General features: G+C 46.2%; 3 protein-coding genes across 4 annotated transcripts; 1 reads left to right on the top strand and 2 right to left on the bottom strand.

Moving 5' to 3' along the window:
* Positions 1–405: 405 nt before the first annotated feature.
* On the bottom strand, positions 406–6,547 carry LOC6507664 (transcriptional repressor scratch 2). Of its 2 annotated transcripts, none has more exons than XM_014909910.3 (4): positions 6,162–6,547; positions 1,660–2,140; positions 1,118–1,595; positions 406–1,036 (listed from the first exon to the last, which is right to left on the bottom strand). In XM_014909910.3, exons 2-4 carry the CDS (start codon positions 2,115–2,117, stop codon positions 590–592), a joined length of 1,383 nt encoding a protein of 460 aa, XP_014765396.1. In that variant the 5' UTR covers positions 2,118–2,140; positions 6,162–6,547; the 3' UTR covers positions 406–589. The 2 variants fall into 2 exon arrangements, with proteins under 2 accessions (XP_014765396.1, XP_014765397.1); XM_014909911.3 differs by having other exon boundaries at positions 1,660–2,143.
* A 4,091-nt stretch (positions 6,548–10,638) lies between these two features.
* Positions 10,639–16,486, top strand: LOC6507389 (mediator of RNA polymerase II transcription subunit 14). The gene is made up of 9 exons (XM_001956069.4): positions 10,639–10,964; positions 11,022–11,116; positions 11,169–11,734; positions 11,795–12,286; positions 12,354–12,721; positions 12,785–13,019; positions 13,077–13,721; positions 13,781–14,085; positions 14,150–16,486. Exons 1-9 carry the CDS (start codon positions 10,881–10,883, stop codon positions 16,073–16,075), a joined length of 4,716 nt encoding a protein of 1,571 aa, XP_001956105.1. The 5' UTR covers positions 10,639–10,880; the 3' UTR covers positions 16,076–16,486.
* A 988-nt stretch (positions 16,487–17,474) lies between these two features.
* Positions 17,475–22,306, bottom strand: LOC6507663 (SEC14-like protein 2). Its single transcript, XM_001956068.4, has 6 exons — positions 21,581–22,306; positions 19,148–19,217; positions 19,045–19,088; positions 18,870–18,987; positions 18,018–18,812; positions 17,475–17,959 (listed from the first exon to the last, which is right to left on the bottom strand). The coding sequence occupies exons 1-6, from the start codon at positions 21,632–21,634 to the stop codon at positions 17,817–17,819; spliced, it is 1,224 nt and encodes a 407-aa protein (XP_001956104.1). The 5' UTR covers positions 21,635–22,306; the 3' UTR covers positions 17,475–17,816.
* Positions 22,307–26,802: the final 4,496 nt, after the last annotated feature.

Raw genomic sequence — 26,802 nt, forward strand, 5'->3', positions numbered from 1 at the left:
TGATTAATGAGGGGGGGTTAGTATGTATTTATGAGTATATAAGTGGGGTTAGATATATCTCTGGATATGTCTGGCTTGGCTTCTTCGGGAGTTGATATATGTATAACTCGCGTATCTATGTATGTGCTATAAAAAATACTGGTTACATTGGTTTTTTGTCGCTGTTCTTGGCAAGTCTCTAAGAAGTCTCGTTTACAACTAAGTGAAGATCAAACGATCAATCGGGGGGATCGATCACACCTCCTGTCTCTCAGCTTCTGTCTCTAAACCTACAACTGTGTATATCCTTTCGTCTCTCATCGTCCTCATCGTCCATCGGAGTTATCCGTTCTCATCGATCTGCGGAGCAGCTATAATATCTGCTCCCTTTGGTCTCTATCTGGAATCATCTACTCTCTAAAATGGTACTTTAGCTCTTTTGCATTTTTATCACATATTCGTTGACTACAGTTATCGGGTATGGGTTTTGGGTTTTGGGTTTTGGGTATAAGGGTTCCTCTCAATCTCAATCTAAAATCCTGTTGGGTAGTGCTCTTGTTCTCTCCGGTGTCTTTTGCTTTGGTGTCCTGTACTGGGTCTCCGCCGGAGACTATGCCACCATGGCATAATTGCCAGTTAGTTCGAAAGGACTCGTCTTGGCCGAGTGCGAAAAGTTGTTCTTCGGCGAAAAGTCCACCGGCTGCTCCTGGCTCCCACTTATCCCGCCTCCTCCTTTCGCCATATCGGGGGCTGTGGCATGGGGCGGATAATGATACGGCAAGGGCAGGGGCAGTGCCAGCGGCATGTGCGGATTGGTGTGCAAGTCCGTGAAGATGTTGCGATGTGGCAGCACGGTTGGCTGAATCACATTGATCCTCTTGAAGTGATCGTAGTCCGACTCCTGGGCGGCGATGCTTCCCGCTCCCTGACTGAAGCCGGAGGGCACTTCCGGGGTGGCCAGGAATCCCTGGTAGGCCAAGGCCGCCTGTCGCCGCTCCTTTTCCTTCTGCATCAGCTTGTTGGCCAGTGTGGATTTGGCCGAATCTGGGGCAGCACACTAAAAATAATTGAAATAAATGATTTTCCATTTAGTTTGATTTAAATAAAAACAACTCAAGAGTTTGAAACTTATCCTTACCACTGGGGCTGGTGATCCTGCTCCCAATCCCGTAGCATTAGCATCCTGCTGATACCGCTTTGGCGATGTGAGAGTTCTGCTCCCCAAAGAACCAGAACCCGATGAGGCAGGTGCTGTCACTCCACTACGGTTCTTCATGCAGGAGGACTCCTCGTGCTTGTACAGGTAGGACTTCAAAGCGAATGCCTTTCCGCAGCGGGAACAGGTGTGGGGCTTGGTGTTGGAGTGCGTCTGGATGTGAGCGCGGAGATTGCTCTTGTCGGCGAAGGCCTTCTCGCAGACGTTGCACTTGAAGGGCTTCTCGCCAGTGTGGGTGCGGATGTGTCCCTGCAGGAGCCACGGGCGGGAGAAGCGCTTGCCGCAGAACTGGCACTCGCATCCCTGGTTGTGGGTGCGGACGTGCATCGAGTACGCCGGCATGGACACGTACACCTTCTCGCAGTGGGGGCAGTGGCGGGCCTTTTTGTCCATAATCGACCTAACGACAGTGACAGATGAAAGTGACAGATTGAAACGTCGAAAAAAGGGAAAATTTGACTTACCTATGAGTTTGTCTATGACGCGCCAGGTTGGAGGATGTGGAATACTTCTTGCCGCACTCGGGGCAAATGTGCTCATCCTCCAGCAGCGAGGAGGAGCTGAGGGCCCCACCGTCCCCCGCCTGCTGCTGCTCCAAGGCATCCTGCTCCCGCGCTCCCTGGCCCAGGTGATCCTCGCCCGACTGGCAAACGCTCGAGCTGGAACTGGTGCAGGAATTCGAGTCGGAGATGGTGCAGCGACGCACTTTCCTCCGGTCGAACACCTTGTGGCTGTAGTGGCAGAGGTAGTTGTAGTCGTCGTCGGACAGGGAGGAGGAGGTGGACGAGGCGGCGTACAGACTGTTCGGCGGCTTCGCCTCGGAGTCGGTGATCAGCGGACCGGCCGCCAGCGTAACGTCCGCCAGCTGGGTGAGGTTGTACAGCTCCTCGGGTATGGGGGTGGCCTGTTGGTCCTTCGTCATGGCGTCGTGGGTGGGTGGCCTGCCTGCTAAGGGGAGGGAAATTTCCATGATGAAATAGTTATCGTGACTGGTCACCAAAGGAAAGTGTGGTTGCGGCTGAGGCAACCGGCTAAATGCGCACCAAGTGCGTCATCCCCTGGCTAAAATGGGCCACATCGTCAAAGTTTAATATAAACCTAAAAATATATACGAAATAATGGGGGAATTCGAGCGATCATGAGCAGGCATGTAACCCCCACAAGGTCTATTTTCCTCCCAAAAGCCAAATCAGACATGCCACCACCTGAAGTAACACTTCCTAATTAATATCCTCATTAATTATTAACCTTTCGCCTCTGAGATATTTTTAATTATTTGCTGATACAGACAGACACTCGTTATGGCTTTGAAAATCCATAAAACACCCCGATAATTATATAAATTGTTTTTGTATTCGACGAAACCCCTTTCGAAACGCACAGTGCCATCTATCATGCCACCTATCGTAGATCTTTCCCTGCCACCTCGGCCATAATTCTTGCGTTTGTTTATTTTGAAAATGCATCAATTTATAATTAAGGACAGAGTCGAGAGGCCACCACACGCTCTCGGATGTGAGCCAAAGTCGTCTGCATCATCATCGGCGTGGTCAGCGTCATCATTAGGATCGGCATCGGAATTATCGCATGGGGTTGAGGGTGACCAGAGCAGTGCATACCGGCCCAGAGGCCAAATTTCATTCGATTCAACGATATTCGAGGTGAGTGCGCGGGCACACGGGGCGTATGATTAACGTCAGCATTGCATTGCATTCTGGTAGGCATTCGGTAGGCATTCTGGCACTTGTTGGCTCCGCTCTGGTTCGATGCTGCACTGCATCTTCTTCGCATCATCCTCTTTTGCGTGGTTAAATAAATTTATGTCGGAATGAGTGCGCTTAATTTGTTCATGTTGTCTTGGCATTGATTAATCTCGCACGTAATTGGCGCAGCCCCTGGTGGTCAGGTGGTCAGGTGGTGGTGCTTGGTGATTGGTGCTTGGTGCTTGGTGCCTGTGCTTACTGTACCACTACCACCATGAATCACACATCATGGAAAAATGGCTCATCAATTTTGGGACTTTTCCAAAACAAAATCATAGCTATCCGTGACATATAAACATGACATTTTGCCATTTCCATCAGAGATTGTGTATGACTGGGGGGGCTATATGATTTCATATTTCTCTCGAATATATATTTCAATTATTGGTGGTGGGTCGGTCGACTTTATGCCAAAAACCGAAAACCAAATATCAATTTTATGTCTATTTTTATTTGTTTTTGGTTTCTGAAATCGAATGTATCCCGTCATCACACTCCATCTCGTTTGTTTATCGTTCGAGGAAAGTTTTCTTCTTAATTTCGCTGTTTGCCCCAAAATCAGAGAATTGTCTAAATAATCGAACTCATTCAGAAATCTGGAATGGATTAAGGGGCCGCCGGGTGGTGGGCGGTGCTGTATCCACTCTTGAGGAGGTCATGTGCAATAATCCGGTGGATGTTTTGGTTTTGCTTTCAGTTTTGTTTGTTTCTCTAACATTCGGTGTTCGGTCTGAGGTCTGAGGCCAGCCGCGTGATTCTCAGAGTCTGGGGGAAAGTGTGGGTGAATATATTCACCCATTTTTCCACCCCCACCTTCCCTCCTCCAAGACCAATAATAAACCATAGCTAAACATCTGCCACCGACACCTCCTTACCGCTTCTGCCACTGGCACTGCCACCGCCCCCGCCACTGATTTTTGCAACCTGTTGCGCATTCTTAGCTGCCAATTCTCGTGTTTGCTTTTTTTTTGGTTTTTTTTTATTTTTTTTTGAGTGAGCAGAGGCAGTACATCAAAATGTTTGCGGCAATTAAGAGAATTTCTGCTGCCAAGGTGGTCGAAAACGAGGGAAGGTGTTCGAAAGTGGATTTCCATGAAAGTGGAGGCCCACCCGACACTGAGTGGGTGCGAAACTAAACCCGCCAGACGCGGCCCATTCGATCTGGTATCTGGCTGCCTCCACTCTCTGTGCGCCACCTGAAGAACCACCGATCCCAGGTGGTTGCCGCTCACAAATATATATATTATGTACTTATATATAGCATTCGAATGTGTGGCATTTTCCACCTAATCACGTCATTTTCAGTACACACGATTTCCATCGAATACGAACTCGAAGCAATACACTCGACGTGCCTGAGGAATGCGCCGGGGAGGAGAAGGCAGCCAACTGGTACAACTGACAACTGGTAGGGTGCTTCTCTTGGATCACCTCCATCCGGCCGTCCGGTAGCCCTCCTCGCCCGGATTTCCACCAACCGGGAAACCATGTCTGCGCCATATTTCCGATGTCAGAGTCGGTTGGGGCGAACGAAATGTCGCATGTTTCTGTGACAGGCCGTTAATTAATTATTCTGCGGCCCCGTGCGATTGCAGATCGGTAATCGCGAATGACATGGCGGGGGGGGGGAAGGCGCCCAGGGATGCGACCCAGTGCCAGTGGATCTTAAATATATATACTGCTAAGTCGAATGAAATGTAAAATATTAACAGCTCCCAAAGGAACTTTAAGTGAAGAAGACAAAAATATCATAAGTGTGAGGTGGAGCTTAGGATGAGTCACTTGTTTCTTGCCGTGTAGCTAAGCTGCTTAGGTTCCCATTTAACTGGATGATTCACCAACATCTTCATCCCACACTGACCCATCCGAATGTTGAGAGTGCCATCTGCAGGGGAAACAATGGACGTTGATCTGCGAGCATTTTAGCGTGGTCTCTTCTCCGGGCCCGCATTGCCGATTCCGGCCGTATTTCTGAGTTCAAAGTCCTGTTAATGTACACAAAGTCAAGAGAAATGGTGATGGCCAGCAGAGGCAGCGGCAGCGGCAGCCCACTCCCATCCTCGGTGGCCTTAACATGCGTCTTTCTTTCTTCCATTCGTGGGCATCGGTGCTTCTATAAATACCCAACCTAGGCAGTGGTGTGGCCCGAAGGGGGTGAGTCGTCGATGATCCCTTGCATAGTTTACATTTTAGTTCAAACTTGAAAACACGGATGCACAATAAACAAATGCGGGGCGCCCTCAGCGCCAGCCTCAACCTCAACCTCAACCTCAGACTTTGCTCCTAGTCAAGAGTCAATGCCATTCCCATTCCCAGTTCCCCGGCTCCTGCTCTTCCAATCTTCCAATGCCCACTGTCTCCACCCCCACTGTGTTCAAAAGAATTTGTTTGGATTTTGGGATTCAGTTTTGTTTACCCCAGAAGCGGGCCCTCATCAATCGTTGCCTCAACTGCAGTTCTGGAATGGTTTGTTTACGGTCCGGAGGATAAACATCCATCCGGACGTCAAAGGACACAAAAGGAGGAGCGGGCGGAGTCAGTCCATTTCACCTGTAAATCATGGACAGCCAACAGCCAACCAGAATGATACTCTTTTGGAATGAATTTTATGCGTTTTTGCGCCTAAATTGAGTTGAGATCTACGCAGTTTTCCGAGGCAGACAATGGCACTTACCTCTCTGCATACACAAAAAAAAAATATATATATATATATATAGATAATGATATATGTTCACATAGGAAGACATAGTCCCGGCCACTATTTCCCCCATTCGAGAAAGCTCATTGCCAATGCAAACATTGCTCACGTAAATGTCAAAATATCAAAAGAAATAATAATATTAATTTAACAAGTGCAGGGGGTCTGTGCCGGGCACTATAGAGCAATAGACCCATAGACCCGTAGACCCCTAGATCCATATAGCCATATAGCCTATATAGCCTATATAGAAGAAATCGGAAAACGCCGCTCATCTGCTGTTCTGACTGCTTAGCAGTCACGCGAATCTTTTGGCCCAATTTGCCAAGCGGACCTGGCTAGTTCTCCTGGGCCAATAGTTATGCATGCCCAAGGTGTGTGCTCTATTGTGTAATCGGAAAGGTGCGGAAGGTGGAGTAGTTTCCCTCCTAACACCTTTCACTTTCCGGGTATCTCAGCCGTAGATATATTTTCTTGTTTTTCACTTTAGATTTTGCCAACTCACCCCACGCAGTTTGAATAGTTTTGGAATAGTTATGGGCTCTTGTTTGCAGTTTTCCTATACGGATATAGTTGGATGATTCAGTTTCCGAATACGCGTATATCTATCACACACACACTGGGTCCAGATACAGGGCTTGGGACGTACGTAAGTTCCACGAATTTCATCACCCGCCGAGAGTTTTCACCAAAAATGTGTGTGTGTGCGGGGGGGCGGTGGCGATGGTGATGGCGCTAATGCGACACGGGGCGGGGGATCGATAATGATCCCCACTAATTGTTAAGCCGATCGAACACGGACGGATTCCGAATCCGATTCCGGGCGCAAAGAAAGTGAGCGCACGCAGCGAGATCCCAGGAAGAACTGAGCGTTCCTCGACGACCACTTACAGTTTTTACATCTTGCGGCCGCAGTCGCGGCAGACGCTTCTTCTGCCTCCGGCAGAGACCACCTCTCCGTCCGTTTACGTCTTCGGGTCTACGGCACAAGCGCTTGCTGTACACAGAGAGAAAAAATATCAAAAAAGGGGTCTACAAATTTATTTCTTTATGTTTTTACAAAAGAAGAGGGAAGAAAGAATCTCTTGGATTCTTCTCTTAAGAATTTTAATTCTTTCGAAATAGTATTCTTCTGACTTTTCTCACTGTGCAGCCACGTCGAGGAGGTGACGAAGCTGAAACAGGGCAGCCAGCAGCAGACACGGAAAGTTCCGGCAAAGGGGGAGCCGGCAAGGAGGTGGAACACGGGTGGCAGAGGAGCTCAGGCCACAAGGGGCTGTGCCGGGGGGGGGAGGGATTGGGGCGACCCGGACGACGTGGACGACAGCCAGCAGCTGTTGTTGGTTTCCCGAGGATCGCATGGGATCGGCTAATCGAATCGAACCCAACTCCGAGAACGAACCACGGCAGCGACGGAGCAGTCGACTGAGCAGCGACGACGGCAGCGACGGTGTCGGGGCGATTGGAACAAGTGTGTGCGGTTTAAAAATAAATCGAAAATAATGTTTTCATTATGCTGGGCGCTCTCCGGCAGTCTCTCCCGCTGACCTGCTCTTCTCCTCTCCTCCTCCGCCACTCTTTGTTTTCCGAAAAGGGAAAACTGTTTTCCAAGGAGAGTCTGAAATGCTCCTGCTGGCAGGACAGGACCACTGCGCAGAATTCTTCTAACGATCCGCAGCCAGTGTCAAACACCCCAAAGTACACACATTGCGCACAGCTGGGGTCGAGATAATAGTGCCACCATAACAACCCAGTCATGAAGAGCAAATAAACAAAAACTATTTATTTTTTTTAAAGCAATTCTACAATGCTAGGCTTTTATGGGGGCTCTGATATAAGAGGAATAGAGGAGTATTCTGAGGGATTAGTGTTTAAGAAATATCAGCATACTAATAAATAATAGTAGAAATAATAGTAGCATACTTTTCGAAAAATATTTCAGTTTCCAAGCTAATGTGTTGACCTCAGCTATTGAGTTCTTCTCAAGTGATCCACCCCATGTGGATCTCTGAAGAAGAGATCCCTGTCTGCTCCCACTTCGTGCTTGGCCAGATTCTCCCCGTTTTGGCCAAATCTTCTGCTTCTTCGTACTCGGATGTGACGCAGTCGCATGCAATTTGGCATTTTCTTTGCTGGCGTACTTGTTGCGGGGATCAGAAATAGACTTGCTCACCTGTCTCTGAGTACCCCTCCGGCCTGGGCCCTTCGGGGCACCCACTCGCTCTCCCCGAACGGCCACTTTCTCTCCGTACTCTGCCCGATCTCTAACAGGCCTCTAACAGGCTCTCCCCCGAAAAATTGGCCTTTGAAAGGCCCCAAAACGAATTCCTCACAGGTGTTGTCGTCGCTTCTCTTTCGTTTTCGGCTTCGGCTTTTCAGGCGTAATGAACTTAATGTCGCCCCTTTTGGATGCTTGGACTGGGGATTCTCAGATATATTGGGTGCTAACGTATTTTCTATATATTCGATATGATTTATGTCGAGCGCCGTTCTGCTGCTTCTGCTGCTTCTGGTTCGAATTGGTTTTTGATGTTGGACAAAAGATCTAAGATCGCTCGAGCGGGGGGATTGCAATGGGTTTATTTATAAGACAACCCCTTCGTTATTTTCCAACAAAGTACATACATTTCCCTAACTGCCAGACCGTGTTCCTCGGTGTGTTTTTCTTCGATTTTTCGCACTTCTTGTGGCATTTTCACACTTCACAAGTTGCAGCCCACGCGTTCCGATCCCGGGAAACAAAGAAAGCCTCGGGAAATCGGCGGAAAAGGGGTGGTCTTTGTCTGGCGCCAACATGGAAATGCAATTTGATGGTAAGGTCAGGACGGGCCATAGCCATGCATCACCGTGGAGCTTTCGAAAGCCAATGAAATCTTTCGTGGCTGCGACCAAGTCTGCGGATGACATGTGCTAAAGACATTCTGCGGCAACAGCCTCGACTTTAATCACGGCAATTAATAAGGAAAGAAAGGAGGAAGCCAGGGGCCTGAGTGCCACAAAGGAAGTGTCCCAACTTAACAGCAAGCAAATCGCAGCAGATCAGATCAGAGATCATTGGATGCAGCCAGTCAGCCAGTCAGTCAGCCGACTCCCTCCAAGAACTGCATAATCCCCTAGAAGCAAGGCCTCACCCGGAGCGAGCGTTTCTGGTAACCGTCGCGACTGGCGGCCATAAATCTATTTTCGTCCTGATTCCAGTTGGACTCTCCCCCTCCCCCTCCTTCAGAGACTCGGTATATTGTACTCTTTGCTCACTTGCTGCGCAATTGCACCAGCTCCATTCCCCTTCACTTAGACACTCGCAAAATTAATTAAATCAATTTGTTATTTAATGCAGATTTTAATAATAAACTATGCTAGTCATTTACATCCCAGAGACAAAAGAAGCCAGAAATTCTGTTGTCACTTTGTAAGCATTTAACAAATTATTTCCCACAGTGCATGACGGCTTGTAAAGAGCCCCTGGATCTTTATTTTTAACTGCTCCCATGAAGATCGGGTGGTTGGCTTCTGTTGTTCTTTGCGTAGGTAAGATGCTTGTAGCCAGTGTGGTTGGTATGTGGCCACCGCCTCATCTCAACTGGATCTCTTAGCTGCCAAGTGAATCGAATTCGCATCCGTGAATTTCCGACATCAGACAGCGGACAGCAGAGGGTGTCCAATTATTTAAACAGATAAATAAGCGGAATCCGCCTTAATGCGAAATTCAACACAAAAAATTAAGCGAAAGCGAACACGAGGCCATTTCTCCGGTTTTCTTTTTGTTTTTCTTCCCAACTTTTTGTAAATAATTTCGAAAATTATTGTGAATCGAAGATGTGGTTGCATAAATTATACGTTAATCGCCGCCGATTGCCGACCCAGACTGGGGTAATCAGGGGAATCAGAACCAGATCCATCGATCAGAGAAAGGAGATCCGGGAATTCCTCTGATCTGCACCGAAGTCGAGTGGCCGTAATTTATGTGGAGTAGTGCAGCTTCAGCACCCCATTCAACAGCCCTGCCGCATCCTGTTTACAGGAATTCGTCCAAGTCAAGGGTTAGCGGGGCAGAGCACACCATTGCAGGGCACCTGACTTGCCAGGCCGGATATGTGAGTAATGCCTGGGATCTGATTCCACTCACTGAAGTGGCTGAAGTTTGGATCGTGCCGTTCCGCTCTGCCAGATCATAAAATTCTATTTTTACCGCCACCTCAGAAATGGCAGGAGGGGCTCCCATCCCAATCCCAATCCCAATCCAAGAACCGAGTGCAATTGGGGGAGTTCTGGCGGCCGGGAAGTTTCAACTCCAAATCCCGATCCCCGAGAACTTTCCAAGTGCAAGTGGAGCGATTCTGAATCCGATTCCGTAGGTGGCTGCCACTTTGCGAGGCACATGTACCTAACTAATGGTGAGGTGGCTGGCGGGGCGAGGTGTCTCTTGGCATGTGCCGCCACTTGAAGCAGTGGCTGTTTATTGACGGGAGCGGGAGGCTGGAGGAGGAGCTGGTGGACAGGAGGGTGGGGAGTGCCATATGCAATGGCAGCGAAACATCAACCGTGTCAAAATTCAAAGAAACAAAAGCGGAAATGTTTTTGTTTTCCTTATTTTTAACAGGCCGCCACATGAGGAAAACTAAAACAGTCGAGTGGTAATGGAAAGCCGATTTGGTCAATGAACTCTCACCGTCTATAATTGGTCGACTCGATGAGCGGAATTGAGTTATTAACCTGGAGGAGAATGCATTAATTTTACATTTTATTAGCCTTTAGGATAAAAATAATTATATATTTATAGTAAACGTATAACATAACATATATTTAAAATATTTATGATGCTGCATCTTAGTCAATATATAATTGTATTCTTCCTTGACTTGTTAGTTGTTTTTTTAACTAAATTAATATTTAAATTAATGATAAAATTCAAAATTGATTGGACTGCTTGCAATGCTTCCAGTCCGTTAAAGTTCAGTGTTGTAAAATAGGAGTGGAGAACGTCGATAGTTTCTGTCGTTTTTTCTCGACTTCCAGTTGGTCACTCTAATGAATAAAATTAGAAGGAAATTTCGCTGTTGGATTTTTCGCGAATTAAAACGATAAAAAAAAGCACGCACACGTCAAAAAACTGATCCAGAATATGAAACACTGGTGTAGGAAGTAAAGGCACACCAAAAGCGCGCAACAGAAGGAGGCCAACGCATTGAAATAAAGAAGCCGTGCGCCGCCTCAGCAATCAAACATGGCCCCCACCCCCTTGCCACTGCCGCTCGAACAAATGCCCGGCGTCGGTGGCGGCGGAGGCGGCTACTTGCCCGCTGGACAGGTAACTTTCAATATTCTATCAAATAATAATAATATCTCAATGTTTATCCGTATTTAGGAGGGAGGCCCACGGATCAACACCATGTCCATGTCGGTCCTCATCGATTTCATCATTCAGAGAACTTACCACGAGCTCACTGTTTTGGCTGAACTGTAAGTAATTGATATACGTGGAGGTAAACCTACCCAATAACACTCTTTTTAGTCTACCCCGCAAATCGGATATGGAGCGGAAAGTGGAGATCTACGACTATGCGGCCCGGACAAGGCACCTTTTCACCCGCCTGAATGCACTGGTAAAATGGGGAAACTCAGTTTCCAAGGTGGACAAATCTTCGCAGATAATGAGCTTCCTGGATAAGCAGAATATGCTCTTTGTGGAGACTGCCGACATGTTAGCCCGGATGTCTCGCGAAACGCTAGTTCGAGCTCGTCTTCCCAATTTCCACATACCTGCTGCCGTGGAGGTCTTGACCACTGGCACCTATAACCGGTTGCCCACATGTATCCGCGAGAGAATTGTGCCGGCAGACGCAATTACCCCAGAGGAGAAGCGTCAAACGCTTCTGCGTCTGAATCAGGTCATCCAGCACCGCCTGGTCACCGGCAAGCTCTTGCCCCAGATGCGAGAGTTTCGAATTCAAAATGGACGCGTCACCTTCGAAGTGAAGCACGAGTTCAGTGTGGCTTTGACGGTAATGGGGGATAGCCCAACCGTTCCATGGCGGCTGCTGGACATTGACGTGCTGGTGGAGGACAAGGAAACAGGAGGTAAGAATATCTATCACCAATTATGTATATTTAATATCAATTTTCTTTTCCTCGTTTTAGATGGCAAGGCCCTGGTTCATCCGCTGCAAGTGAACTATATCCACCAGCTAATCCAGGCCCGTCTGGTGGAGAATCCGAATGCTCTAAGTGAGGTGTACAACTGCCTGCACTATTTCTGCCAGTCCCTGCAGCTGGAGGTCCTCTATACCCAAACTCTGCGGTTGAACTACGACAGATTGGATGAAAACAATATTACGGTGGAGGAGTATGTGCCCGGCGTCAAGCTGACTGTCTCCTATTGGAGAGACTTGAAATCTGAGCTGGGTTACCGCCTCACCGTTCAGTCTGACCCAAGCGAGATTGGCCGCCCGCTGGCGGTGGTCCATGTGCCGTCGCTGGGCCCCAAGGGAACTGCTGAGGTGGCTGATCGAGCAGTAAGATCGGAGCATCTCTCCATGGAGCGGCTGATAGTCCACACCGTGTACATTCGATCCGTGGGCAGGTTGAGCGATCTTAAGCTGGAGTTCCAGGCCTTCCTCAAGGACGTTGACTGTGAGTGTAAATGTTGGCAGAATTCGGTTTTGGAAAGTAAAGTTAATCGTAATTTCCTTTCCCACAGTTAACCTTCAAGGCACGCCAGCTATTCTAACTGTTCCCGTACTTTCTCCTTGTCTGCGAGCCGAGCAAGTTCACATTACCATTGACACGCACACGGGAATGTTCCGCTGCCATGTGCCGAAGCACCTGGACTGTCCTATAACGGACGAGATGCAAGACTGCTTGAACGGGGATCGTGGAAAGCTGCCTGCTTTGCTCTCAGAGTTGCGCTATTGGATTACACATCGCAGGTGCGAAAAGACCCTCCAGCATCTTCCAGCGACGGCCACTGAGACCTTGCCCTTTCTGGTGCAACCGGACCAGGAGCTTCTTCAGCCAGGCAGGCACAAGATCTACGTCAAGTTGCACAGACACCCCAATATTGTTTTGGTAAACACTTGATGGCCAAGTAGGCCCGAACAACTATTCTGATCTTAAATGCGGTGCTTACAGGTGGTCCAACTCAAGGAAAAGACAACCATGCCCAACGAAATGGAGTACACCTTCCACTTGGGCTTCGTGGCCTTCCAGAAGGACGAGTTGGATGTGATAGATGATTCAGCCAAGCAACTCGTTTCGGTGGTCGCCCAGCCTCCCTCAGACATTCCGAAGTTCTACACCAAGCTGATGCGCCTCATCGAGTTTGACACTTTTGTGGCCACGCATGGACCAGGCACTGAAGTGGATGGTAAGTTAACTCTCTGAAATAACTACTCCGTACTAACAACACTATTACTTCTCATAGCTGAAGTTTCCCCGCACAAACGCAAGTCCAATGGAGATCTCCTGGCGCCACCAGCTAAGCAGCAAAAGACCATTTTTCCCGCCTACTTCATTCCTGAATTAGCGCACGTTGTGGCCATGTGTGATGAGAAGATTCCGTTCATGAACTTGGCGCAAACCTTGTCAAAGCACAATATCCCCCACAGCGGTTTGCAGGTTGAAGCTAATGCTACTTCCCTGGTTCTAAAGATCCTCGCCCTCCCACAGCCTGGCAAGACGACGTTTTCAAGCCAGCAGCAGCAGCAACAACAGCAGGGTGGACCATCTGCAGCCGCAGGAGAGTCGAAGACGAGTGGAGCTTCGGCTCTGCCGAAGATTGAGCCGCATGTGTGGGACGATTTGATGCGAAGGGTGCTCTCCATTTCGATTAGGTCACAGACGAACAAGAACAGCCAGGTGCGCATTTGGGTGGTGGAGTTTGTGTTCTTTAGAACTCCGCTGCAGAGCAGCCACCAGAAGGAGCAAGGCAGTCGGAGAACGGTCTACCTAAACTACGAGCAGGCTAACCATGACTTTTCCAAAACAGTCGAAGACCTGCTGAACGACTGGTCCAAGATCGTTTACCTCTACACATTGGTCCATGACTTTGCCGAGCAGTTGAAGAACAGTGAGTAATTATATTAAAGTTGTATATTTAAATTTAACTATGTATTCGTTTCATACTAGAACGCCTCTCTTTGTGCGATATGCTGGTAGTTAAGTCCTACAGCTACATGAACCTACTGCTCGGATATGGCCCTAAAAAAGAAGTCAGCTGTAACATCTACTGGTCAGTTCAATCACATGGCTTCCGCCTCACTTTTGTGGGCGGCATGTCCGCTGTGAATGCCCATTCTATGATGCGCGATCAACTGGCCCAGCATCTGAATCAGCAGCACAGCCTCACACAGATCGCACAAATCCTGCACGAGACCTACAACCCGCTGAGCTCCGTTGCCAAGCTGCCAGTGCTGCCTTTCCTGGGAATACCGGTGAGTAATAATTGTGCACGATTCAGCAAATATTTAACTATTTCCTTGACTTTTTATCCAACAGCGTCCCCAGGTACCGGTGCTGTCTTTCTGCATGCTGGCCCAATCGCCCTGTTTGATGAGGCTCACCTACCAGGCAGTTTACTGCTTGGAACTGCGCTTCCGTGCCAACCGACTCGTGTCCATCCGAGATGGAGCGAGCAGTCGCTTCGAGCGCAATGTGGTGGAGGATATCACGCCCATTCAGGGGCTCAAGGCGTTCCTATCGAAATATGTGGATGAGTCGGCAGCGTATAGAAGTCGAGCTGCTCACGAGGACGATAACCCGCTCTCACCCATGGGCATGGAAGATAACTTCGGAGGGCCGAGCAGCGTAGCGGGTGTAAGTGCCGGAGGATCTTCTCCATTCCTGGGCACTGGAATGCGTGGACCGCAGTCTCCGCGAGACAGTGGACTGCGATTCCCAGCTCCGCATACTCCGCCCTCCAGTTCCAATCCGCACACACCGGCCAGTCCCCATCCGAGCGCTGGCGGCGGAGGGGGCGGCAGTGGAGCCCAGGGCCATGGAAACTTTAACCTGACATCGCCGCCGGCGCCACACATGCCGCATCCATCTCCAAGTGGACTGATGCCTTCCTCCCCGCTGAATCCCCAGCCCAGCCCACACATGGTCCACAGTCCGGGTCCAAATACACTTTATATGCAGAGCCATCAGGACTCGCCCTTCACGGCTATGTCGCCGGCGAATAACAACTGGCCTGGGTCACCCAGCATGCCACGGCCCTCACCGAGACCAGGACAGAGTCCAGAGCACAAGAGCACAGGCGGTGGAGCTGGAGGTGCTGGTGGAGCCGATAGAGCAGGATCTCGTGGCACCCTGAACCGACCATGGGCCGGAGCTGTTCCCACACTGCTGACTCACGAAGCCCTGGAAACACTCTGTCGTCCAAGTCCGCATCCCAACAAGGATATCAATGTGCCGGATATGAGTCCGCTAGAGCGCTTCTTGGGATGTGTCTACATGAGACGACAACTGCATCGGAACATCCAGAACGAGGAAGCCCTTACAGCGCTTAATTCCACGGAACCCGGCGTGGTGTTGTTCAAAGTTGACGGACTACAGTGCCAGGTGGTGCTGAATCAAATTCACATGCAAACTCTCCACCTGAAAATCTCGCACTTGCCTCCGATGCCGGACAAGCTGCCTCCACCTTTCCAACTCAGCCCGGACGATCTGTTGGTAATTGAGCAGTACTTCGACACCCGAGTAGCTGCTCCACCCTACCGCCCCAATTCGCTGCACAGCATCTGCCGGCTGCTCAATCTGCCAGTGCAGGTTCTGAAGGACTTTGTGCAGATCATGCGCTTGGAACTGAAGCCGGAACTGGGTGGCGACCAGCTGAAGTGGACTGTGCAAATGTGCATGCGGATGCCGCCGTCGGCCGTTCCCATTGTGCCCATTGGAAACACTTGCGTGGTGCTTGGACGCATGAAGATCCTCTTTTTCCTACAGATCACAAGAATCCAATACGGCGGCGGTGTTGGAGGACCCAAGGACTGGAAGGACAGCCCCTCGCTGGTGCTTCCAATTGTGTACGACATCCAGACGAACATCACCCAGATGGCTGAACGAAATGGACAGGTTACGTCGCCCACCATGACCGCCGCTAGCACGCTGCTTCGACGCTTCGCCGAGTTTAATGCTCAGCAGAACCAATGCTCGCTCTTCCCGGCCATCACGGATCTGCTGACTAATCTCCAGCTGGCCACTGAGATGCCCCAGCCACCACCTAACCAATCCATTGGACCTCCAGTCGGCGTGGGAGTTGGTGTGGGCGTAGGCGTTGGAGTCGGTGTCGGAGTGGTGGGGTCAAGTCCGAACCCTATGATGCCCATGCAACAGCTCCAGCCCCAGCAGGTTGGTCCACAGGGCCCTGTAGGTCCAGGTGGCTACCCGCAAATGGGACCCAATCCTGGCGGTCCGCAGTGATGAAGGCGCAAGCGCCGCGCCTCCTCGCAGCAGCCGTAAGAGCTGAGCACAAGTGAGCGGGCAACCGGAACGGCGAATGATTATTTCAGCAGAGCAGACAAGATATCTTGAGGAAATTGAATCTGGAGTGGGATGATTGGCAGAGGCGAATTTTGGAAAAAAGAATTTGTCTACGTAAGGCAATCCTATCGTGCATATATATATCTACAAGATTAGTAGAAAAATTGCCTTTCGTATGTGAGCAGCATTGGCACGTTTGTTTTATTATTTGTTAAAAAATTTTTAAACACATCATCCCACTCCAGTTAATTTAAAATCATACACATTTTGTAAAGTACATTCTAATTTAATTTGGCAAGTTAAAAGTTTATATATACACACCAACAATTAAAAAATACAAAATTTATAAAATTTTTTATGTATTTTCAATTTTAAACAAATTTCAGGTTTTTCATTTTTTTTAAAGATTTTTAAAACTATTTTCTTATAGTTTAGGCATGTATTTTTTCCAGAATTTTTCCTGTATTTTCCTGATTTTCCGAATTTTTTCCGATTTTTTCCTGATATTTTGCGATTTTTTACATTTTTTCCCGACGTTGTTACGCTGTTCCACGACTTCCCCCAAGTCTCTTACGTCGCTACGTAGCAGTTAGACTGGACCATTTTCGGCAGGTGGAGATGGGTTTTTACTAAGTGCAGTACGTCATAAAATGGCACTTTCTCAAATGGTAATTGGCGACAAATTTCGTGGCATTCTTTCAGGGGGGATTTTTAAATAGCTATTTTTTCCCCGAGGATGTGCAATAATGCATGGCATGCTTTTGGGGAGGAGTTTTTAAATTACCTATTTCCCCCCAAAGAGTATGCTACATTTAAAAGTATGTGCAGTTGCGAAATTTCCACAAATGATTAAAGGCATAGCATACTCTTCAGGGGAAATAATTTATTGAAAGTATCATCCCCAAAAGCATGCCGTGCAACCGTAGTTTACATAGAAGTTTAAAACATCCCCCCTGAAAGAATGCCACGAAATTTGTCCCCACTTACCATTTGAAAAAGTGCCATTTTATGACGTACTGCACTTAGTAAAAACCCATCTCCACCTGCCGAAAATGGTCCAGTCTAACTGCTACGTAGCGACGTAAGAGACTTGGGGGAAGTCGTGGAACAGCGTAACAACGTCGGGAAAAAATGTAAAAAATCGCAAAATATCAGGAAAAAATTCGGAAAAATCAGGAAAATACAGGAAAAATTCTGGAAAAATTCGGAAAACCCTAAAAATTCGCAAAAAAATCTGAATATAATCGGAAAAATCCTAAAATATGACTAAAAAATCAAAAAAATTTTCGAAAATATTTTAAAAAATCTGGAATAATATTTAAATAAAAATCGATTTACATTTAATGGTCAAATGCTAAATATATACATTTATTGTGCTGTAATCCCTGAACAAATGGGCATACAAATACAGATACATTGAAGATTACAAATTGTTAAATAAACAGTGCGCCTTTAACTAAGTTTAAATTTAAGTTCAAGTGTGAGTCCACTTCGTGTTCCTTTGCTAATAGTTTCTATCACATGGTTTGATTGCAGCTTTGCCAGAGCAGCTGATGGCAGCCGGATCTGGTCAAGGCTTTGTGACTTTAATGCACCGAGGTTAGTTCGTGTTGTCTATCTAAAAATCTATCTACTTCCAATTGGTATTTGGCATAGTTGTTGGTCCTAGGACGCTCCCTCTTCACTCCTTTGCCGCAATCTGTGTGTGGTCCATCTGGTTGGTCAGCTCGGAGATGCCCTCCTCCTCTTCGGAAATGAGATCCACCCAGTAGCGCAGCTTCTTGCTCCTTAGGTAGCTCGCCGAGTTGTCAAAGACCACGGTATCTGTTGAAATATGCATTACATTAGTAAAAGGTTACACAATTAGACATTCAACACCTACAGGTGGTATTTGGACGCGTGGATATGTAGCCGATCTCATCCATCTCGTTGGAGTAAACGGTTCCCAGGGGAACCTCGCTGCGCTTCTCGCCTGAAACCTCATCCACACTGTAAATGCCGAACTTAATGTCGTAGTCGATGGTGCGGAACTCCCAGGAGAGAATCTTTTGCTTCTCATTGTTAACCTTAAAATTAAGCTTCAGTTTGTCGCCTTTGGGCACCTGCGCCTCTGTAAAGTCTTTGTCGCTCTGCTGGTTGTTCTGGTCGATGTAGAGCTCTTCCGGCAGCTTGCCACCCCAGATCATCATGGACTTGCACTGGGGATCGCCGGTCTTGTCCACAAGCTCTCCGCCCCAGGCCTTAGGGAATCCCTTGCGGTCGACGTGGGAGAAGAGCTGCTGCTGCCATCTATCCACCCCTGACTTGTAAATCACTATCTTGCTGGTGGTGTTCTCGTCCAGGAACTTCTTCACAATGTTAAAGGCCACGGAGAAGAGCTTCGGGGCATTGATGATGTAGCACATCTTGAGCAGCTCCGGAAAGTTTGACTCATACTGCTTCACTGTGGAGATCACACACTCGGCAGCCGGTCTCCAGGCATACTGCTTCAGATTCACATCCTGCATGTCGAAGAACACGACCAGTTGACGGGCCTTCCATCCATGCTTCAAGCTCTGTTCATAGGCTACTTTCATGAAGCGCTCCAGCAACAGGACGAGGTACTTCTGGAACTCGAAGCGGGTGACGCAGTGCATCATGCCCCACATGTCAAAGTTGTAGAAGGGGCAGACCAGAACTGAAAAGTAGCTTGATTAGCTTGATCCCCGAACTTTATGAAGAATTTGAAACTCACTTGGTGATCCCTCGTTGTCGTAGCCCATCAGTCCATAGGGTAGATACTCCTGCAGGGCTTTGGGTGGATCCCACTTCTCGATGTTGTCCACATTCCACATGGCGCGTGTCTTGAGGCTCTGCAGTTTATAATTGAACTATAAATACGGAAAATCAATATCAATTAATTAACTTACGGCTCTCAGCATTTTCTCCGCTGCATCCATATTCCATTTGCGTGCTGTAATGGAATTATAAATGGATTATAATCGATACAAGGGCTTTAATAGAATTACTTGCCTCTCAGCCATCGCAGCAGAAAGTAGTCGTCGTGGGTATCCACCAGGGCATCGTTCATTTGCTGGCGAAACTGAAAATTGGCAAGGAAAAAACATGATTAGAAAGTGAATTTATTAAAAATAAACAAATATTAGCTGTCATTTAGTGCAAAATAAATTAGCATATCTGGAATGAGTCTCTTTGAGTTTGTGTGATTAATATTAGTCGTTTTTAAGTCACCCTTTTGCAATCATTTGGAGTGGCCTCCCGGGAAAAATAACAAAAAACTTGTATAAAATACTAACTCTTAAAATAAAACTTTGACTAATCTCTGATTTGTAATCCAATTTGTTACGATGATTTATTTGTTGAAGGCCGACACAGCTAGCTGGAGTTTGTTTTATTATTTTCCGATCTCTATCTTGGCCGATAATGCTTGTAGACTTCAAGTGGTGTAGTGGTCTTAATTGCTGTTAATTGGTATTGGATATTGGCCTTGAACAACTGCCTAAATCGGATGTTGTTAACGAAAGTTCGAACAATGGATTCGAACAATGGATCGGTGCGAGCAACACCACCTTTCTTTGCCTAATCTGCGATTTATGATTCTTTCTTTGTTTGTTTGTTATTTTTTATCAGCACTGTGTGTTTTTTGTGCCAACATCACGTACTTCGATTTGCATTCAATCAAGTTCATATCAAACACAGTTTAATTGCTTAATTGACTTGAGCGTCTGGTATTGCTTATCCAGTGCTGAGTCAGCTCTATCCCGGGCTCTGGCCAAAACCACTCGGAATTCAATAACGAGGCCGTCTACGTTGGCTTCTTTTATTTTGTAGTTTTCGCTTTTTAGCTGTTTGGCTAGTTGTTTTTATTGTGGAGGGAGACCCACCGACTAACCGACTGGCCCCCAGGTGATGGCTAATGCCAGGTTTTCATTAGCGCCGCGTTCTGTTTGCTTTGGTTCGGCTTTGGCCGGCTTTATTTGGCTGCATACTTCCTCATATCATTGGTCATATAACTGGGCTGTGGTGGCTTTTTATTCTCCCATTGCTTGGCCTGACTTTGACTGAGTTTTTGAAAGGCCAAAAACGGTAAATAGCCAATAAGAGACTATATTTGGCAAAGTTAATTAATATTTTCAACGGGTACAATTTTTGAAGTTTTTTTTTTTGTTAAAGTTTTAAGAAGTATTGCATCTAGTTTTCAGCCCATGGAGTTTCTCTTTTTGTTCGGATTTTGCTAAAAGTGAGCTCTGTAAACCTGTTGCCTTTGTTATTTATGCAAAAGTTTGTGCAACAGGTCTAGAGGTCTGTTGCGGGTGACTTGTCATCCGTCATTTGTTCTGGATTACTGCTCGCCACTTAACTGCTTATTCGCTTTTATCATTATCATTAGCTCATGTTTATTTATATTGCTCTTAATCGCAGTCATTGTCCCATGAAATGGCAATCGCACTTAGGGCTCCGGGCTCCGGGCTCCGCTCCGTGCAATTAAAATAGGGCAAGACCCTCTGTCTGGGTCTCCATTATCCATTAAGAAGTTCATACATATTGGCCACATATTGAAGCCACTTCAGCTGTTGGTAATGCATTTTCATGGCAATATTATTGAAATGCACAGAATGTATGTCGCCTTCGATTTCGCAAGCTGGTTGCTTTTCGTGTCTGCCAGCCAAGAACTCGCAATGGCAGGCCAAGGGGGTTTAAACTCTTTGAATTATTGGCTGTTTCCAAAAGTTATGTTGCAGAAAAGTTGTGAATTTTTTGGCCATATATGCCACGAGACTAATGCAAATGCAACCTCCTCCTCCTCCTCCCTGCCGGCCTGAAACTGAATTCCACATTCGCCCCTGACTGACTTTTAGCCAAATAGCAGCCACATGGCCAGAACAACTTGTTGTCGTTTCAGTTGCAGTTGTTGCCTCTGTAGCCAGCTGTTTGTTATTCTCCGAGTGTGGACACCGCCGAGGTTTAGTATTTAACAGAAATTGCTAATCGAGTAGGAAGTCAAGCGAGCAATTGCTAATTTCCATAACCAGACATCCATGATTCCCTGATTGCTTCATGACTCTTTGGTTTTTTTCTAAATCTAGATTCTAGAATATTGTAACGACCCAGCAGACGAGCTGAATAATTGACTTTTTATAATTTATTTTGTAAAATTTTCCTCTCAAAAAGGCCCATCCTTAAAGTTACTTGCCAATAAATAGATATTCTTATCGAAATAATTCCCAAGACACACTTTTAAAGGAGTGTTTAGGGTATTCAGGGGTGTGCTTTTGTGAAATAATTTCGACATTTATCTTTAAAAAGCATATTTGAATTTGTAGATACAATTATGTATCTCATAAATTAAAACTCCCTTGAGTTAAGACTCAGTTCTTATCGCCCCCCGGAGATTCCAAAAAACATTCTTCTCCGCCCTCCTCAGCTCCTGGGCTCTTCTCTTACCTGTTCCAGTATAGCTCGCTGTTCTTCGCTGATTTCGGGCAGTGGGCCAGACATGTCGGCTGTTTGTTGTTGTTCTTACGGCCTATTGCGTAGCTATTTAACTGGGTTTATTGACTTTGACCACAAAACAACTTCAACACCAAAGCGAACCACCACACACGCCTGTCCAGTTTTTAAGAGTGAAGATGCGGCCAAAACGAATTTCTTTTCTTCTTGGTTGGCACGCAAAAATTTGTTGGTTTGGCTTTCGGTTTTTGGCAGCTCCGGATTGGCTCTGACTCTTGCTCTGACTCTGGCTCAGACTGGAGGCTCAGAAGAAGCGATAACAATAAAAACTTTCTACGATTATTTAGCCGTTACGTTAGCGTTGCCGTTTTGCTTTTTTGCCGTTTAGACGCGCGCACATTTCCATTCCCAAGCTCCAGCTGCAGCGTAATTATTCTGCGTTTTATTTTAATTTTATTTCATTCGTTTGTGGCGGACACTTGTCGAGGAGAGGTAATTACAATAATTCCAACTTGGAGACCGACCGCCCCAAGGTAAACGCGCACGCAAATGGCCAAATAACTAAGCTGGCAGGGCAGGCGTTTGTCCAGCGACGCACTCTCGTTGCGAATGTTTTGGATTTGATAAAAAATAAAAATAATAAATACAATGCCGCACCGGATCTCGTTTCGTTCCGTTCCGTACCGTTCGTGGTGGGTGGTGGGAGGCGTCTGACGCCGGAGTGTTCCGATGCCTTACTTAAAAGTGGATGGTTGGCCCCAACGGAGAGCAGAGCAGAGAGCGTACAGGAGAGCTTTCGGAGAGAAGAGCGACAAACTGACGCACCCATAGCGTAAAACAATTAAGACTTCTGTATACCCTATATTTAATTTCTGTTATCTTATTTGTTATTCAAACTTTACTGCCCTAGATTATCGGGAATGGATTAGGGTAGAACACCTCTCACCTGATTCTAATTCCAGCATTTGCAATCAACTCCGAGTACTTGATAAGTGTGTTTTTTTGCAAACATACATATGTTTGTCTTTGATAAGATAAGATATTCAAGAACAGGGGCTCTCCATCATAAATATTATATGATTTCTTTTTTCAAGTGCCAGAAGTGCAAAACATCTTTGGTATCAAACATTAAACGTTATAAATTAAATGTTTTGAAATGGAAAACTATATTTTTATTGAATTTTATCAATTATTTAATTTCACTGCTTACGCACTGCTTAGTTTACATCTAAATGTAGATGGTTCTTGTATTGACTAAGATAGCGGGCTAGTTCAAAAAACCCACGTTGGAGCTGTGGGGCGCTGTTGTGTTTCCAACACTTGTATTTCAAATTTCAAACACTATTTTTTCAAATTTCCATCACACGCCAAGGGTGATGGATTTCAAATTTCAAGGGCATGAACAAGACAAGCTCCGTGCCCATCTACTGGAGCCAGCCTGGCTACATCGCCCTCCACCTCATCTTATAAAACATAAAAAAATGTGTTGCTAAGGACGACCGCTTTACTTCCATACTCAGTACCTAATAAAATAGCCAACAGATTTTCCATTTTCCAATTAAAGATTGCAGTGATTGGAAAAAACCATGTTAATTTATTTTGGTTTTGATGGCCCCCCGAATATCCTGTGGCGTTTTTTTTTTAACGACTGTTTATTCTACACACCTAATATTGTATATTGGGTTCACTGTGTTTTTATAGTCATTTTGGACGAGGTGCGAAAATTAAATATAGATCACCCACGTTGATTTGTGAGTGAATGAATCTGGGAAAGTGTAGGGTCCGTGGTCATCTCCTCCTGGAACGGCAGAGGATGAAAATGAGAATGAGGAATGAGGAGGTTGGGTTGGCCTCCATTCCCCACCCAGTATGCATATGGGAATCGTTCTTCGCAGGCCATCAGCAAGAGTTGGGTGCTGGAATTTACTACTTTGCGTCACGATAGCTCGAAGATCGAAAACTTAATAATTCAAAAATACGAAATCGAAAATAAGTTATATCTGTTTATAAAAACAAACAATGTGTTTGCTGCTTGGCAGGGGCTGGCAGACTTGGCTGGATCGGAATTCACTGACACATGATAAGCGTTAAATTTTATGAATATTATCGAAACGCCAATTAATTTGATTTCAATATAATTTTTCGACGTCAATCAGTTGGAGCGCGTCGATAACAAAGGCCGTCTTCCGATAAAGCAATGGCGGTGGCTGGATTTTCAATTGGTTTCCAAAAGTCGAGTGGACTATGTGATATGGAGGAATTTTCCATACGGGATTTGCGTATCAATAATCAGCCCATAATCCGGTCATCGATGGTTTGGAAAACAAATCCAAATCCACCTCGAATGGGTCAGAGGTGAAGAAGAAACAGCGTTGATTTCGAAGCTCATCACCTGGTCAGTTGGGGGATCGGGGGAACGGCACATGGAATCGATTAAATATTCTTTAATGTACTAATTGGGCTACATAAAGGTCAGAACTTGTTGAGGTCTGCCATCACCACTCTGGCTACATAACATGGATGTCGGAAGCATAGGTAGTGAGCTCTTAAGAAGGGAAAAATGCTGAATGATATAGGGGGGGATTTAATCGATAATTGTTTATCCAACAAATTAAAAACGATTAAATGCAAATTGCTTTCTAAATTTTTAAATGTGTATTGTTTTCAGTACATTAATTAGTAGTTCGTTAGAACTATTTTTTTTAAAACAAAATTTATTATAAAAGTAATAAGTTCTTAAGAAAAATGTCCCTGAAATTGTTTGTTTTTGGGGAAACCTTTTAGTGTTAGGCCTTTTTAGTGTTTATCCATCACTGGATCTCAGTGAGATCTTCTCACGATTTGATCACGATCTATGAACTTGGAATTGGACCCCAATAACATCAAAGGCCAGTTCACCGGGAAGTACCCGACCATAACTTTCAGCCCCATTGCAAAATTTAGTGCCCTGGGAATAAGGTTTTTTTTTTTGTATTTTTCTACGCGGAGGCGTTTGGCAAAAACAAGGCGCAATTCCTGTTAAATACAAATAAATATTAAAACGCCCTAGACCAGCGGAACGACGCCATCCCCCAGGAGAGGTGGCAGAGCGGGGCAGTCAATCAGCCAGGTCATTGGGAGATTCTTCGCAGAAATCTAATGGCCTCCTACTGGGCACTCGGCGAGCGTTGAGCGACGTGTTGTGACGTCACTGAGAAAGGCAACGATGATGCAGCTACCACTAAGTAAATACCAGCCACCGTAAACCCCACACAAAAATAATAAATAAATATATATGTTTTTGGATTTTTTTTGGCAAGTGGGGGGATCGATGACGTTGGCGCCATCTAGCGGCGCACGCCCACGATCCGGTGCAAATTAGTGACGTCATTAAGGGGAAGCAGTAGCCGCCACAGCCGTTCCAGCGTCGTGTGCCCCACGAAAGTTTTGATTAAACATACATATGTATGTATATTTTTGCATACCCTCTCTGATTCCTCTGCCAGGCAACAGCCGATTACCAGTGGCTTCTATTTTTGGGGGATTGCACGAAAGTTTATTTCCATTTGCCGGCCAGGTAAACAAACATTTTAAAAACAACAAAAAAAAAATAAAGAAATAACACGGATCGTAGGGATCACTTAATAATGTTCTATACTTAATATCGTGACGAAGAGGATCTTCCAAAGATGGCTTGTATTTTTTGGAGAGGTGGGTGGGTTGTGATTTCCCCAAAAGTGCCAACTGATTGGATTTGCAATTTATTACAAAACATTTCAACATTCTGTTGAAATAATATTTCAAATCATTTTTCTGGGAAACTCCTGTCCTGAGTTATGGGTTTATTTTTCATCGATGTTGGCTATGTTCCCTGAACTCATTGTCTGAAAGTTTATTAATGCTTCGATCAGGTATTTTATATGATTAATCCCATGATTAGCTTTTTTCTGAGAAACGATTTTAATGGGGTGCTTTTCTTTCTGATTCTTGGACTTTGATTCCCTTGAAACTTAATGTTTATGGTCTGAGGAATTGGGTTTTGCCGGAAATCTAGATTCTTTATAATTTTCATCATTCAGTTTTTGAAATTTTTAGTTAAATTAAGAAGATTGTGTCCTTTTGTTATCCCCAATAGTTGTCCCCTCTTCCCCCCATTCGAAAACTGCCTTCTCCAGTTGATACTAATCCCATTTCTTGTGCCGCAGCACGTGTCCTGGCATCCCGTTCCAGGATCTGTCCCCCATACACATACGCCCTTGCACTTGGCCTCACTTTCTAGTTTTTCCCCCGCGATTTTCGGCCGCCTTTTCATTTTCCGGTCTGTTGTGCGTGCAGTTGAGCCTAATCCGCGGGTTAGTTGCCGTCCTGGAAGGCCACCCCTGTTGCTCTCAGTCGCAGTCGCAGGCCCAGGTCCCTTGAAAGGCCCACGACCCCAACATCCTAATCCTAATGCCTGGTCACCGTGATGTTGCGAATTTTGAGTTTCCGTGCTTGACAAACAAATTAATATCGCCGAGGCAGAAAACGAGGGCTGGGCCCCTGAGACGCGCCCCTTTTTGCACTGCGAATCAGGACCCCCCCTCTCCTTTTTGGCCAACTCTGCTTGTGGTCATAATACGCGTAATTTTCCCTTTTGTAAGCGATTGAAGAGAAGTTTTTCGGCTGCGAGGGAAAGATGTGGTGACCACCCCTCGCATGGGATATGCCATGTCCTTGAGTGCACTTGGAGAAATTGTTAGTCCAAAGCGACATTGCCTAACTATTTTATAAGATTTTAGACTTTATTTTAATTCCTAAAATAACAATAATTCCTAAATCACCAGCATTGGAACCTTTGAATAATTATTAAATATATTATATTTTTTGTGTATCTTGCTCCTAAATAATGACTTTTGATTACTGCGCCATTAAGCGTTCTCTTGAATAGCCGAGGGAGTGAGAGGCTTCCCCTCTCCTTTCTGAAAATCCTGCCTGTTTCTGTTTATCCTGCTGCTCGTACATCTGTTTGATTTTCCCTTTTCAAACTTGGGCTTGGCCATGACCCTGCTCATTTATTCCCCCCGTCACTTCCTCACTTCTAGTGCCCATTGCCAGGATGTCGCTCCGCTCCGCTTCTACAAGAACTTGCTAAATGGATCCTGGGGACAGAGACGGAAACTTAGACCCCTGGCAGGGTAAATCACTTTGGTAATTCGTTTTGCATTCAATTTCAATTCATAGTGGGTAAATTTCCCTCA

The sequence above is a fragment of the Drosophila ananassae genome, chromosome 2R, assembly GCF_017639315.1.
Source record: "Drosophila ananassae strain 14024-0371.13 chromosome 2R, ASM1763931v2, whole genome shotgun sequence".
NCBI classification, from domain to species: domain Eukaryota; kingdom Metazoa; phylum Arthropoda; class Insecta; order Diptera; family Drosophilidae; genus Drosophila; species Drosophila ananassae.

Excerpts from the sequence above, each read along its gene's own strand:
- LOC6507664 (XM_014909910.3), bottom strand. The coding sequence starts at position 2,117 with ATGACGAAGGACCAACAGGCCACCCCCATACCCGAGGAGCTGTACAAC. Across the intron at positions 1,596-1,659 it reads CGTCATAGACAAACTCATAG|GTCGATTATGGACAAAAAGG; the intron begins GTAAGTCAAATT and ends CACTGTCGTTAG. Across the intron at positions 1,037-1,117 it reads CAGGATCACCAGCCCCAGTG|TGTGCTGCCCCAGATTCGGC; the intron begins GTAAGGATAAGT and ends AATTATTTTTAG.
- LOC6507389 (XM_001956069.4), top strand. The coding sequence starts at position 10,881 with ATGGCCCCCACCCCCTTGCCACTGCCGCTCGAACAAATGCCCGGCGTC. Across the intron at positions 12,287-12,353 it reads CTTCCTCAAGGACGTTGACT|TTAACCTTCAAGGCACGCCA; the intron begins GTGAGTGTAAAT and ends CCTTTCCCACAG. Across the intron at positions 14,086-14,149 it reads TGCCTTTCCTGGGAATACCG|CGTCCCCAGGTACCGGTGCT; the intron begins GTGAGTAATAAT and ends TTTATCCAACAG.
- LOC6507663 (XM_001956068.4), bottom strand. The coding sequence starts at position 21,634 with ATGTCTGGCCCACTGCCCGAAATCAGCGAAGAACAGCGAGCTATACTG. Across the intron at positions 19,218-21,580 it reads AGCGAGCTATACTGGAACAG|TTTCGCCAGCAAATGAACGA; the intron begins GTAAGAGAAGAG and ends GCCAATTTTCAG. Across the intron at positions 18,813-18,869 it reads CGACAACGAGGGATCACCAA|TTCTGGTCTGCCCCTTCTAC; the intron begins GTGAGTTTCAAA and ends GCTACTTTTCAG.